We start from the raw sequence: 13,757 nt of genomic DNA, 5'->3' as shown, positions 1-13,757 counted from the left end.
AGTCTCTGTACTCCATGCTCCCCCTACAGCAGTTACACATGCATATGAATTGTGTACAAGAGAGTTGTACAGGAAAATAGATATACCATCTCACATCTACCATAGTCATGTAGTTATTCATTTTGTATGTTCAATGACAAAATAATAACATGGTGAATGAACAAGGAACACGTCGGGATGGAATGCTAATGAACTTAAAGGGAACCAGGAATAACACTGTTAATCTGCAGATATGGTGTTAATCTGCAGGTTAACAGCCAAATGCGCCAGCATTCAGTATTCAGTCATGTGGGGTGGCATCGGTGCTAGTTGAGTCACCGCTCTGAGTATACAGAGACTGCTGTAACCGCGCCCACGGCCCTGATTGATACTCGCTCTACATTGCGTCTGGCTCTCAGTCAGGGCGGGGGGCGTGGTTACAGTGGCTACTTTGTATACTCAGAGCGGTGACTGAACCAGCGCTGCCTCCGCCCCTATGACTGAAAACTGAACGCTGACGGGGAGAATAAAGATCATTTTCTCCCCGCTGCATTCTGCTGGCTAACATATCTGCAGGTTAACAGCGTTATTCCTGGTGACAGGTTTCCTTTAAGAGCGTATTCTGGTAAAAAGACGTTATCACATAGTGAACAGCGGACTTCCTCACTCTCAGACACTCACTCAACCGCCACTCTGTTCATTCTCTATGGAACTGCCGGAGACATCTGAGCATTGTGCTATCTCACATAGTCCCATAAAAAATGGAGTGGTAAACAATGTAAAGACTTTTTGCAGTTAAGCCACTATATATTGCCTTTTTTCCCACTGTTTACCATGCAGTAAAAACCTTTCTTATTTATAAAAAAAAACCTTTCTTGTTTATATTATGTCACTATATTCCAAGAATGATAATTTTTTTATATTTTACCATAGCTTTATAAGAGCTTGTCTTCTGTAATATGAGTTGTAACTTTTATTAATACTATTTTAAGGTACATAAAGTGCATAAAGTAGAAAAGGTTGATTCATTTTTATAAAAAACATTTCGGGGGTTGCAAAAAAGAAAAAACAGCAGCTTTTACGTTACAATAAAAATGACAGATTCATTTTATCGTTAGGGTTGCTGCAAATATGATTTTTTATGATAAACTATTTTTAAAAAGTAAAATCATTGTTATTGGATAAAAGATTAAACTTTAATCTATTTAGGTTGACACTTTTTGTGTCCTTGATGACTTGAAGCATTTAATATACTCTGTTCTGTTCAATATTGAAATTACAACACTGAGAAGGAAAAGTCAAGGAATTATAAAAATCACATGATGGGTTGACAATTATGCTAATAAAATGCAAATAATGAAAAAATAGAAACAAAATTTTCAAAATATCTCGATGTTTTAAGTATCAGTTATGAGTACCACGGGCAGAAATACATGTATTGTCACAACTTTTATGTTGTATCATCAATGAGGTTAGTAATGGTCTGAGGTACGAGTACTCTGCCATGATGAATGCACTTGGACACGCAAATCATCAAGATTTGCTGGTGGCAGCTCCTTTGCAAATGCCGACTAATGAAGTTCAAGATGTGATCATGGGTGTGACAAGTCTAGAGACTCTGCAGGCTAGCACGTGTGGACCACACAGGCTGCTCACAGAATCGCAAGCAATATCTGGCCTGGTGTTGTGTTAAAATATGGCTCTTGGGTAACTTTCATGTTTCCATGTGAAGACCTCTTAATGGTGTGGCCCACGTGGTCTGCAGTCCTATACCCAGCTATTATTGCATCCAAGACAAAAGATAAACTTCAATTCCAGCCTCCATTGTTGTCTTACTCTGCAGTTTCATAGCTTTTCAGAGCCATGCCATGAGGTCAATGAAACACCTGTAGCTAGATGTCTGGCTTTTAGTCCAATGTTGTGTTAATGCCTTCTGATTTGTGTAGTGTAGAAACTATTTGATGCCTTAGGTCGGTATGTGATGTATAATTTTTCTTGTAGTACAGAATGGATCTCTATTCACCATTTTTTTATTCTGACAAGACCACATAGGCAATGCCATGAAGTGACCTTCACAAGAGAATTTCACACCCCTCCTACTCCAGGTATTTTGGTGTGGTTTAGCATAATATATAGTGCAAAGGTACTTTGATTTGATCTTGGAACCTGTGGTACAGCTGTTTCTCCAAAGTGTCAAAGGAGACATTTTTATACATGTCAACACAAGGCCGCATGTTGCTCATGAGCAGATTATACTGTATGTTAGAAAAATATGCTGCCATGGCCTGCAACATCACCAGGCTTGTCTTCCATCGAGCATATCTGGAATATCATTGGTCGGCAATTGCAAATTGAGCTGCCAGCAGTGGATCTTGACTTTTTGCGTGCTCAAGTGCATTCAGCGTCAGTGGCAGAACATTCCTCATTGATTGCACGTGTGTGAGTGTATTTCTGCACATGGAGCTCATACTTGATAGCAAATAAATTGAGATATTTTGAAAATGTTGTTTTCATTTTTTCATCACTTACACAGTATATCATTAATATGTCTATCGATCCTGTGATTTTCATAATTCCTTGACTTTGCAATTTCACTGCTGAAAAGTATAATATTTTAAAATACCGTATTGGTTCATAAATAAATATGTAGTATTTTATAGTATTTTAGTATCTTTTATTTTGTTTATAACAGACCATGGTAACTTAGCATCAACCTGAGTTCTCAGTCAGCTACCCAAGAGCGAGTGAGTTCCTATTCACACTATGGTTGCAATTGAACACAGCATCTAAGTAATTAAACTCAAACTTTGCCAGACTTTTTGCAGTGATTGAATGGGCACAGCTTCTGGGCTCATGCAATCATTGTTATATACTTTATACAGTACAGACCAAAAGTTTAGCACACCTCATTCAAAGAATTTTCTTTATTTTCATGACTATGAAAATTGTAGATTCACTCTGAAGGCATCAAAACTATGAATTAACACATGAGGAATTATATAATTAACAAAAGTGTGAAACAACTGAAAATATGTCTTATACTCTAGGTTCTTCAAAGTAGCCACCTTTTGCTTTGATTACTGCTTTGCACACTCTTGGCATTCTCTTGATGAGCTTCAAGAGGTAGTCACCGGAAATGGTTTTCACTTCACAGGTGTGCCCTGTCAGGTTTAATAAGTGGGATTTCTTGCCTTATAAATGGGGTTGGGACAATCAGTTGTGTTGTGCAGAAGTCTAGTGGATACACAGCTGATAGTCCTACTGAATAGACTGTTAGAATTTGTATTATGGCAAGAAAAAAGCAGCTAAGTAAAGAAAAATGAGTGGCCATCATTACTTTAAGAAATGAAGGTCAGTCAGTCCAAAAAATTGGAACCATCAAGCACTGCAAAGAAACTGGCTCACATGAGGGCCGCCCCAGGAAAGGAAGACCAAGAGTCACCTCTGCTGCGGAGGATAAGTTCATCCGAGTCACCAGCCTAAGAAATCGCAGGTTAGCAGCAGCTTAGATTAGAGACCAGGACAATGCCACACAGAGTTCTAGCAGCAGACACATCTCTGCAACAACTGTTAAGAGGAGACTTTGTGCAGCAGGCCTTCGTGGTAAAATAGCTGATAGGAAACCACTGCTAAGGACAGGCAACAAACTGAAGAGACTTGTTTGGGCTAAAGAACACAAGGAATGGACATTAGACCAGTGGAAATCTGTGCTTTGGTCTGATGAGTCCAAATTTGAGATCTTTGGTTCCAACCACCGTGTCTTTGTGCAACGCAGAAAAGGTGAACAGATGGACTCTGCATGCCCGGTTCCCACCGTGAAGTATGGAGGAGGATGTGTGATGGTGTGGGGGTGCTTTGCTGGTGACACTGTTGGGGATTTATTCAAAATTGAAGGCATACTGAACCAACATGGCTACCACAGCATCTTGCAGCGGCATGCTATTCTATCCGGTTTGCGTTTAGTTAGACCATCATTTATTTTTCAACAGGACAATGACCCCAAACTCACCTGCAGGCTGTGTAAGGGCTATTTGACCAAGAAAGAGCGTGATGGGGTGCTACGCCAGATGACCTGGCCTCCACAGTCACCAGTCCTGAACCCAATCGAGATGGTTTGGGGTGAGCTGGACCGCAGAGTGAAGGCAAAAGGGCCAACAAGTGCTAAGCATCTCTGGGAACTCCTTCAAGACTGTTGGAAGACCATTTCCGGTGACTACCTCTTGAAGCTCATCAAGATAATGCCAAGAGCGTGCAAAGCAGTAATCAAAGCAAAAGATGTCTACTTTGAAGAACCTAGAATATAAGACATATTTTCAGTTGTTTCACACTTTTTTGTCAATTATATAATTCCACATGTGTTCATAGTTTTGATGCCTTCAGAGTGAATCTACAATTTTCATAGTCATGAAAATAAAGAAAACTCTTTGAATGAGAAGGTGTGTCCAAACTTTTGGTCTGTACTCTATGTATAGTATGGTTCCTTAACAGTAGATGTAAGACAGTTTGCACTAAGTGTGTAATGACCTCAAAATATACCTTGGCTCATTATAATGATGTATCTTCTTTTACAAAATTCAAAATGTTATTGTAAAGACCAGCATGCACTGTTATTTGCAAAAGAGAAGAAAGAAGCCAGCGCTGCTTGTGGCTAGAACGCATAACATGAGGTGCATATGCACATATTAACATCTAACTGTATTCAGAATGAGACATTTGGCAAAATATTAATCAATAAATTGAGCCACCCCGCCGCGCCAAGGCAATCTCATGTGGGGGGTCCTACTCTGCATTATTATTATTCACTGTGCCATTACGGCCTCCTAAATATTTTAAAAGCAAGACCATATCAAATGCAATCCGTACCTGAAGCATATCTGCATCATTCCCGTGCAGCCAGATGAAGCAAGTGCAGATAAAGGCCAACCAGGTCTGAACATAGACATCTCAGGTTTCACCTCCACACATTGCCTGACCAGCAAACACAGATGAAGGGCGATGCAGGCTCAGACACAGGTGCACAAATTAAATAAAGCCTGGGGCAGGGCGGGGCTGTTGTGTGCGTGCACAGCAGCCTAGATCCATCACAATGAACACAGCAAAAATGGCGAACATAACCCAGCGCGCACGGTTACAGTGGTGGTCAACCACAAACCAATATGCGCGGTGGGGTGGCTCAATTTATTGATCAATATTTTGCCAAATGTCTCATTTTGAATACAGTTAGATGTTAATATGTGCATATGCACCTCATGTTATGCGTTCTATCCACAAGCAGCGCTGGCTTCTTTCTTTTGTTATTTGCAAAAGGGTACAAATAATTTGCTAATAAAAAATGCAAGGACTTTATCATAAAGACAATTATTAATAGCATTGTAATATGTGGAAATATATGGAAATATGATGGATTGTAATTGGTTTCCCTATGTGCTAATGGGCAACTACTGTACAAATGAACTTTATTTGGGTGTAAACATTTCAAACTAATGGATTTGGTCATTTCAGTTTCTTGCCTGTTTTAGGAAATGCTTGAATTCCCCAACAATTCTAGAGCATCTTTTTTCATAAATATGTACTATGCTGTTCCTCTGTTATTTCATCTAGAAATGTGTTGTTTTTTACATGATATGGCACTATTGACCTTGATTGGACAGTGTTAGGGTGCATTCAGACATCCACGCAAATAGGTCAAAGATTGGACCGCAATGCATGGACTGGCCGTGGGTCTCCCGACCAAAGCGACCAAAGCTTAATGCATCAGTCCGCAAAATTGCTGTCCAATCTCGGACCGATTTGCATGGATGCCTGAATGCGCCTTTAGACTGTGTTTGGACACACCCCATTGGTAACACTCAGTTGTAAACTTAATGCTACATTTCAGGGAGGAATAACAGAGGAATGGAACAACATAAAGTGTCAAGAAAAGATGTTCCAGAATTGCTACATTTTGGAGAATTCAATTATTTCCATAACAAGACATGTTGTAGGTGTCTATTGTATGATGATTTGTACCTACAGTCAGTATAATGTATAGGCATGCATTTGATAGCTGCCTAAATTTTTAAATCCTACCTAAAAAACATCTTTTTTTATATACTAAATTTTTTGCAGTTTCGTTTGACATTATGAAGAGGGAAACCAAAATTAACCTATATAGCTTGTTTAATTAGTTTCAAGCGGCCAAGAAATGTGAACTTTGATAATGACTTTATGGCTAAATGGCAACTTGTATTGCACAACCCCAAGTAGCTGACAAGACCAATCTTGCTGCGGACTGATTATATTACAGCTGTAATTCGGATGTAAAAAAACCAGCCAAATTGCAAGCATGTCACATGCATGTAACAGTCAAATCTGTCTTACACTGAAGTCCATGGAGCTAAATCATATGTTATAGTGGCATTAGGTTGTGGGTCACAAGGTCTCCTGGGACAATCAGACTTATAATAATAATAACAAATTTTATTTCTATAGCGCCGACATATTCCGCAGCACTTTACATTTCAGAGGGGATTTGTATAGACAATAGACATTACAGCATAACAATAATCACATAGATTATAATGAATACCAAGAGGAATGAGGGCCCTGCTCGCAAGCTTACAATCTATGAGAAAAAGAGGTAGACACGAAAGGTGGGTGGTAACAGTTGCCCTGATTGTATGGACCAGCCATAATGTTAAGTGTGTAACAGTACAGACATAGAGGGCTAATGGATGCATAAAGCATGTGGGAGCATGATGCGGGGAACCTGGTTATGGTAAAACTTTTGGCTGTGCCACACAGGGATAGATTAGGTTAATGTGTTGAGGTGGTAGGCCAGTCTGAATAAATGCGTTTTTAGGGCACGTTTAAAATTGTGGAGATTGGGGACTAATCGTATTGACCTGGGAAGTGCATTCCAAAAGAATTGGCACAGCACGTGTAAAGTCTTGGAGACGGGAGTGGGAGGTTCTGATTATTGAGGATGCTAACCTCAGGTCATCAGCAGAACGGAGGGCGCGGGTAGGGTGGTATACTGAAACAAGGGAGGAGATGTAGGGTGGTGCTGAGCCATGGAGGGCTTTGTGGGTGAGGGTAATAAGTTTATACTGAATTCTGGAGTAGATGGGTAGCCAGTGTAATGACTGGCACAAGGCAGAGGCATCGGTGTAACGATTGGTGAGGAATATGATCCTGGCTGCAGCATTCAAGACAGATTGGAGAGGGGAGAGTTTGGTAAGAGGGAGACCGATTAGAAGAGAGTTACAATAGTCAAGACGAGAATGAATAAGAGAAACAGTAAGAGTTTTTGCAGAGTCAAAAGTAAGAAAAGGTCGAATTCTAGAGATGTTTTTGAGGTGCAGATGACAAGAGCGAGCCAGTGATTGAATGTGGGGGGCGAAGGAAAGCTCAGAGTCAAGTATGACCCCAAGACAGCGGGCATGTTGCTGGGGAGTAATAGTGGAACCACACACAGAATGACATGTCATTCAGCAAAAGTTGCTGTGTAGCCTTAGCCTAAAACCACTGATATCTTATTTTTGTTTAAACCTCATCTTCCATTAACTTTCATTATAACATATCATGATATATTGCATGTGCTGGAAACCTAGGGATGAAATAGGTTACAAAATGAAAATTGAGCTGCACTCTCAATTCAAGTTACACTCTTCTTCACGCAAGTTAGACTAGCTTCTCACATCTGCATTTCGTAATTTCCTGACTTAACTAACAGCCTCACATATGCTGTTAATTAGCATCAGGGGATCCACGTACAGCCAAGAAAATTTGGGTCCATATCAGTGAAGGTGTGTAGCTGGCCTAACAGTTACTCCAAGCTGAGTCATAAGAGTTAATACAATTGCTTTCTTTACTTTTATTTTGCTACTAAGGAGATCTGGGAACCTGAATTGTTTACTTGATGGTGATGTGAGAAGGTCACATATTTTCCCAGAGTCATAAGAGTTGATTAAAGCTGCCAACAGATAGCTCTGAAGTTAAACATTGATATCACTAGGTCTCGCTGCAATTTTCAACCTTCATTCAAATACAGTGATAGTAGTCAATTATACCCTTCTAATATAAAACCTACCTTATACTATCCCCTGGTGTCATTCATCAGCTCACTGCTGGTCTTCTTGCGCTCATATTATTACATGGTGGAGAATTCTTAATTGTCCTAGCTGTCCTCTGGGTCAAGAATTTTGTATTAATCTGACTTTTACTCCCAATTGTGAAACAAACTTACACTCTTGACTGCAAGAAATGCTATAGATGATAATAGATGCCATTTTAATTGTGTTCTTATCTAAATATTGCATATTATATATTCTGTGCTGATTAATTTGCTAATATTTCCATGCATTGTCAGATTGCTTGTGTTCTGAGACTAAGTTGCAAATCCTACTTTGATATGGAGTTAATTAGTATTGACACTTTTGGAATCATTTGGCGTCACCAGGTTAAAATTGGCCAGGTTTTGCTCTTATTTTATTATTGATGTTCCCCTGGTTTTTTTATTTATTTATTTTTTTAAATCTACCATATGGTTTTAGGGATGTGGGCCTTTATATATAATGCTAGTTTTTATGATATTTCCAAAGGTGCATTTTTTTACTGGGTAGCAATGCAGAGCAGCCTAAAGACATGCCCCCAGAGATTCCACTCAGCAACACCCTCTTGTTAAAGACCATAAAAATCAACACTAGATAAAAATGCCTATATATCTGGAACCATATGGCAGATAAAAAAAAAAAAATCAATTACTCAGGTGAGCAGCAAGAACAAAACAAGAGCAAAAAAATTGCCACTTTTTTAATTTAGGACCACTTAACTTTTACAGCCCCTGTAAATCTGTCATTGGCAGGTCTGTAACTTTTATCGTTCTTCTTCTGAATGATCTTCTAATCACATTGGTCATAACTGAGCTTAGAAGAGCCTTTGGGAGAGTAGAGATATAGGTTTTAGTCCTTGCCTTCAGATGAGCTTTTGGACAGATCTCACTTTTAACTCATTCATTAGCTGCTATGTACTGAGATACATAGAGGCAGAATAAGTCAAAAGGACCAAGAAGTTTAATGAAAGGGAGTTCCACATTTACACTTCTATCAAGTTGTATGAAGAAATTACATAGCGCAGAATTTTGGACCTAAAGCATGATGCTGTAAGTTAGACATTTACTATAAATCTCATCAACCATCATCTAGTCATCTCCACTATTGAGTTATACCCTCACAGGCCCCAACAATGATTCCTCTGGATACGTCATTTGAAACCAGTGTTTGGTCAGTATTTTACCTCAATATTTGAAAACAAAAATCAGGAGTGGGTGAAAAATGCTGAAGTGGTGATGTGTTTCTATTATATCTTTTCTTTGATTGTTCCTCTCATGGTTCTGGCTTACAAATACTGATGTAAAATACTGACCAAATACTATATGTGTGAACGTGACCTTAGAGAAAGGACCATGTACCAGTCTATATTTTCCTTTTTCTAAATTTTCTCTTTGATGTCCAGTCCAAATCCTTATCAAACAGGGAATACACATTCAGAAAGGAAATGTTATTAAAATATCTGTTCTGATAAATGAGATTCATGTTAATGTAGAACAGAGAAAAGTTCTTAATTAAATGTAAAATGAGATGTTTTCGCCCCTTGACAATTGATAGCTTTCATATGATACAGTATGGCAGAACTTCAGAGAAGAAGACGATTAAGGATGGTTTTGAAGGTTGGCAATATGAGATATCTGAAACATAGCTAATCATGATGAGCGAGTAGCATTGTTGCTCGGATGTCCCCGAGCATGCTCGGGAGATCTCCGAGTAATTTAGCGTGCTCGGAGATTTAGATTTCGTGGTCTCATCTGCATGATTTGCGACTTGTAGACAGGCTGAGTACATGTGGGAATTCCCTAACAAACAGGCATTCCTCACATGTATTCAAGCTGTCTAGCAAGTCGCAAATCATGCAGCTGAGAGGACGAAAACTTAATCTCCGAGCACGCCAATATACTCGGAGACCATGCTCGGGAAAACCTGCGCAACGAGTATACTTGCTCATTACTAATGGCTAACCTATTCCTAGATAATTTAACAATCTGATTAAATAAAAATCTGCAGTATATGGTAATTTGGTAATTCATGTTTGGAATGTAGCTCATTTGTATTGACAGGGGTTTAAATTACCCAACCCGGGAATGAACGATGCTACTCCATGTTAATGATTGAACCTTAAACACTAATCCTGGGCACGATGTCTGTAAAAATCACCCATAGACAAGTAGGCATATTTCTATAGGGATGTGTATGTATTATCTATACTTAGCCCCTTTTTGCCCCACCATTCGGCCATTTAACTAAAGACTATCTATAAATGGCTTTTAAATGAACTTTCTTTGGATGATTTGAACACAGAAGTCATCTGTTTTAGAACTCCAAAAAAATAAGGTGATGTTACCAAAGAGACAATATGTTGATTGCTCTGCTGTGCTTCTATGAAAAAAACATATCATTGTAGGGTGCCCAGAAAAAAACACTGCCTATCCTATTTTTCTGTACACAAGTGTTTTTTTTTGTGAGCACAGGGTCAAAACTTTAGTTGATCTTGTCTGAAGCTGAGAAAGTTTAAATGGATTTATGTAATAGAAAACCTCTTTTAAGCCATTATTCAGATGCTTGTGCGAAAACCTGAGGTAGTCACTTCTGAAAATTGCTGGGGAGCAGCTCTCTTTCAGTTATAAGGGCGCGCATGTAAAGATTACTCTACTGTGAGCGACGGCTATAATCATTCTCCAACAGTTGGAGATTAGCATGCTCACTATAGAAATTATATTCACAGAAAAAAAGGTTTCAGTAGGAGTAGTAGAAAATTGAGGAGTCACCGACAGAACCCCAACTTAAGGATATATTAAAATATAACTTAATTTATGTATTAAAATTGAAGTGAAATAACACAGACCACCACCAAAGTATCATACAGACACTTATAAAGGATACCTAGGGAGGTGCCTGTCCTTTCAGAGGCTGGCACCTTAAATCCTGCGCAGTGATGCCCCTGTTCATCAACACTCACCCTGCTGGCCCTATTGACCCTAGTTGGAGCAGGGGTGTTCTTTATGCAGCATATACGGCAGAGTGGGCTGTTATCATAAAAGTCAAATTTATTAAAGTTTCTCCATTAAAAAATTATTAAATAAATTATGCCCAAAAAATGGATGCATATGAACCTTAAGATGATATTGAGTAGAGATATGCTACATATTTGTGCTTTTATTTTACAGGATAAATTGCTATAGTGCTATGTCCCCTCAGTGTCCATTTGGAGGGTTTAAGATGTCCGGAAATGGCCGTGAAATGTAAGTTGTTAATTTGTGGTTTATAAAAAAAACCCTGAATAAATTGTGGTAGCTAACATTCTGCACCCTACTGAGAGAAAAATAGGAATTTATATTAGTCACCAACAAGCATTATAATCGCAAAGCCAAAAGCCACTTGGTCTCATAATGGTTTTAGAAATTTCGTGCCACAGTTGTAGACTATGATTTGCTTAAGGGTTTCTAAACTGCAACCCCTTCACTGCCCATCGATTTTCCACTTTTTCCTCCCCTTTTTCTAAGAGCCATGCCTTATTTATTTTTCTTGGCATATGGCCATACAACGGCTTGTTTTTTTTGCCAGATGAGTTATACTTTTGAACGACGCCATTCATTTTACCAAATAGTGTACTAAAAAAATAGGAAAAATTCCAAGTGCGTTGAAATTGCAAAAAAAAGTACAATTCCACAATTCTTTTATGAGTTTTTTATTTACTATATACAGTACACTATAAGGTAAAAACTGACCTGGAAATATGATTCTGCAGGTCAGTACGAGTACGCAGATACAAATAATGTGTAGTTTGTTTTTTTATTTAGGTGGTGAAAAAAGATTTGAAAATTTGTAAAAAAAAAAATGTTTTTGTCTACATTTTCTGAGACCCATATCTTTTTCATTTTTTGGGGTCTGGGGCTGGATAAAGACTTATTTTTGCACCCCGAGCTGATGTTTTTATTAATACTTTTTGGGTAGATACATTATTTTGATCCTATTTTATTACAATATTGCGGTGGCCAAAAAAACGTAATTCTGGCATTTTGATTTTTGTTCTTGTTACACTGTTAACCGATTAATTTATATTGTTTTGATCGATCAGACATTTCTGAATGCAGCGATACCAAATATGTGTTTTTTAAATTACTTTTAATGGGTAAAAGGGGAGTGATTTGATCATTTGTGGGGGTTCATATTTTTTAAAACTTTTTTTTAACTTTTTACTGTCTTCAATACTCCTGTAAGGAGACTTGAAGATGCAATCGTGAGATCGCTTTTGCTATACATTGCAGTACTGCTATGTATAGCAGAAATCACAATTTACTATGAACACCGGCCACAAGTCGGCATTCACAGGAGGGTCGTAATGACAGACAAAGGTTCGTGAGCACATGTTATAACAAGCCCCTGGGCACTGCAATCATGTGACAGGGGCATCAGTGGAAGGGCTGAATGACACGCTTCCAGCCGGCACGTGTTTAATACCGCAGTCAGTGAACCGCAGCTGTTAGAGGCACTTGATGGCTGATTAAATCAGCCATCAAGTACGTGAAAAGATGTGGACACTACCTTTGACATACATACTTCAAAGGTAGTGATGATGTTAACAGTATAGTCATTTCTGCATAGTTTACATGTAAAGATAATCTACAAAAATACATTACATTGCCTTTATTAGGGTATCTGCACACATTAAGTATTTGGTGCAGACATTTCTGCACCATTTTTGCAGCAGACATTTTTTACATGTATAAGAAGGAAAAGTATTGTGGAATGACTTATACAGTACATCTTGCCTCTTTTCTCTTTGTATTCTCTTCTGTCTTTGATTCTAAAAGCTTCCACATAAGCTGTCCCACACGATATCAGCCATATAAGTGTGAATATTTTTCTTCTAGGGGAGAATATGGTCTTGAACATTACACTGAAGTGAAAACAATAACCATGAAGATCCCACAGAAGAACTCTTAAAAATGTGAAGCACCATTCCACCCAACAGATGTTAAAACATCATTAATAATGAGTTCTTGTAAAATAACATCTTAAATGGCAGACTTTTCTGGTGCATTTGAATAAGAAAAATCTACAGTCTAATGACCATGCTTATATGATGATCACTAGTTGTCTTTTGTAGGTTACTATTACTTAGAAATTAATGTGCTGTTCCATGTTAAAATGATGTATGAATCAACATGGCATAATGTTGTAATGAGTCTTGTAGGTATTGGAAAATTATGTAATTTCCAGTAGATATTAGTGAAAGATAGTGGTATTTCCCACCAAAATATAATGCTTTGCTCTATAAATCCAACAACTCAACTGGATTCTGAACAACAATAAAAATGCTTTTGTTTTGGATAAATTTTATTAGATTTGTTTAAGTTTTTATTAATTTTTGCCTTTTTCTTTATTTTTTCAGTGTGAACACATTATGGGGAGTATTATACATAGAAACTTAAAGGGGTTGCTCAGGTTATGTGACTATGAGACTGCAAACTTGTGAGTGCTCACATTGTGCACAGCTTGCGCTGTTATTTTTCTCCGGTCCCGGGCGGTCATGTGACCGCAAATATGCGCTATGCATAGTTCCGCCCACATTCCCACTAGATGTGCACGATCTTTCTAAATTCACTTGTATTGAGCGATGCCACCCACGTCTATTTGGTGTGTGACCAGTAGTATGCATATCACATACTGCGGTCACATGAC

General features: G+C 38.4%; 1 protein-coding gene across 1 annotated transcript in view; it reads left to right on the top strand.

Moving 5' to 3' along the window:
* Positions 1 to 13,415, top strand: part of ALDH1A1 (aldehyde dehydrogenase 1 family member A1) — a 49,398-nt gene extending 35,983 nt beyond the window's left edge. Inside the window, exons 12-13 of the mRNA XM_073543740.1 lie at positions 11,240 to 11,314; positions 12,947 to 13,415. Coding sequence (XP_073399841.1) covers positions 11,240 to 11,314; positions 12,947 to 13,019 — 148 coding nt within the window. The 3' untranslated portion in view covers positions 13,020 to 13,415. The remainder of the gene's footprint in view (positions 1 to 11,239; positions 11,315 to 12,946) is intronic.
* Positions 13,416 to 13,757: the final 342 nt, after the last annotated feature.

Source organism: Dendrobates tinctorius, unplaced genomic scaffold, assembly GCF_039654945.1.
Source record: "Dendrobates tinctorius isolate UK_male_01 unplaced genomic scaffold, ASM3965494v1 ptg000134l, whole genome shotgun sequence".
Lineage (NCBI taxonomy): Eukaryota > Metazoa > Chordata > Amphibia > Anura > Dendrobatidae > Dendrobates > Dendrobates tinctorius.
The sequence above is the reverse complement of the archived record's forward strand: the minus strand, read 5'-3'. Positions and strand labels throughout refer to the sequence as shown.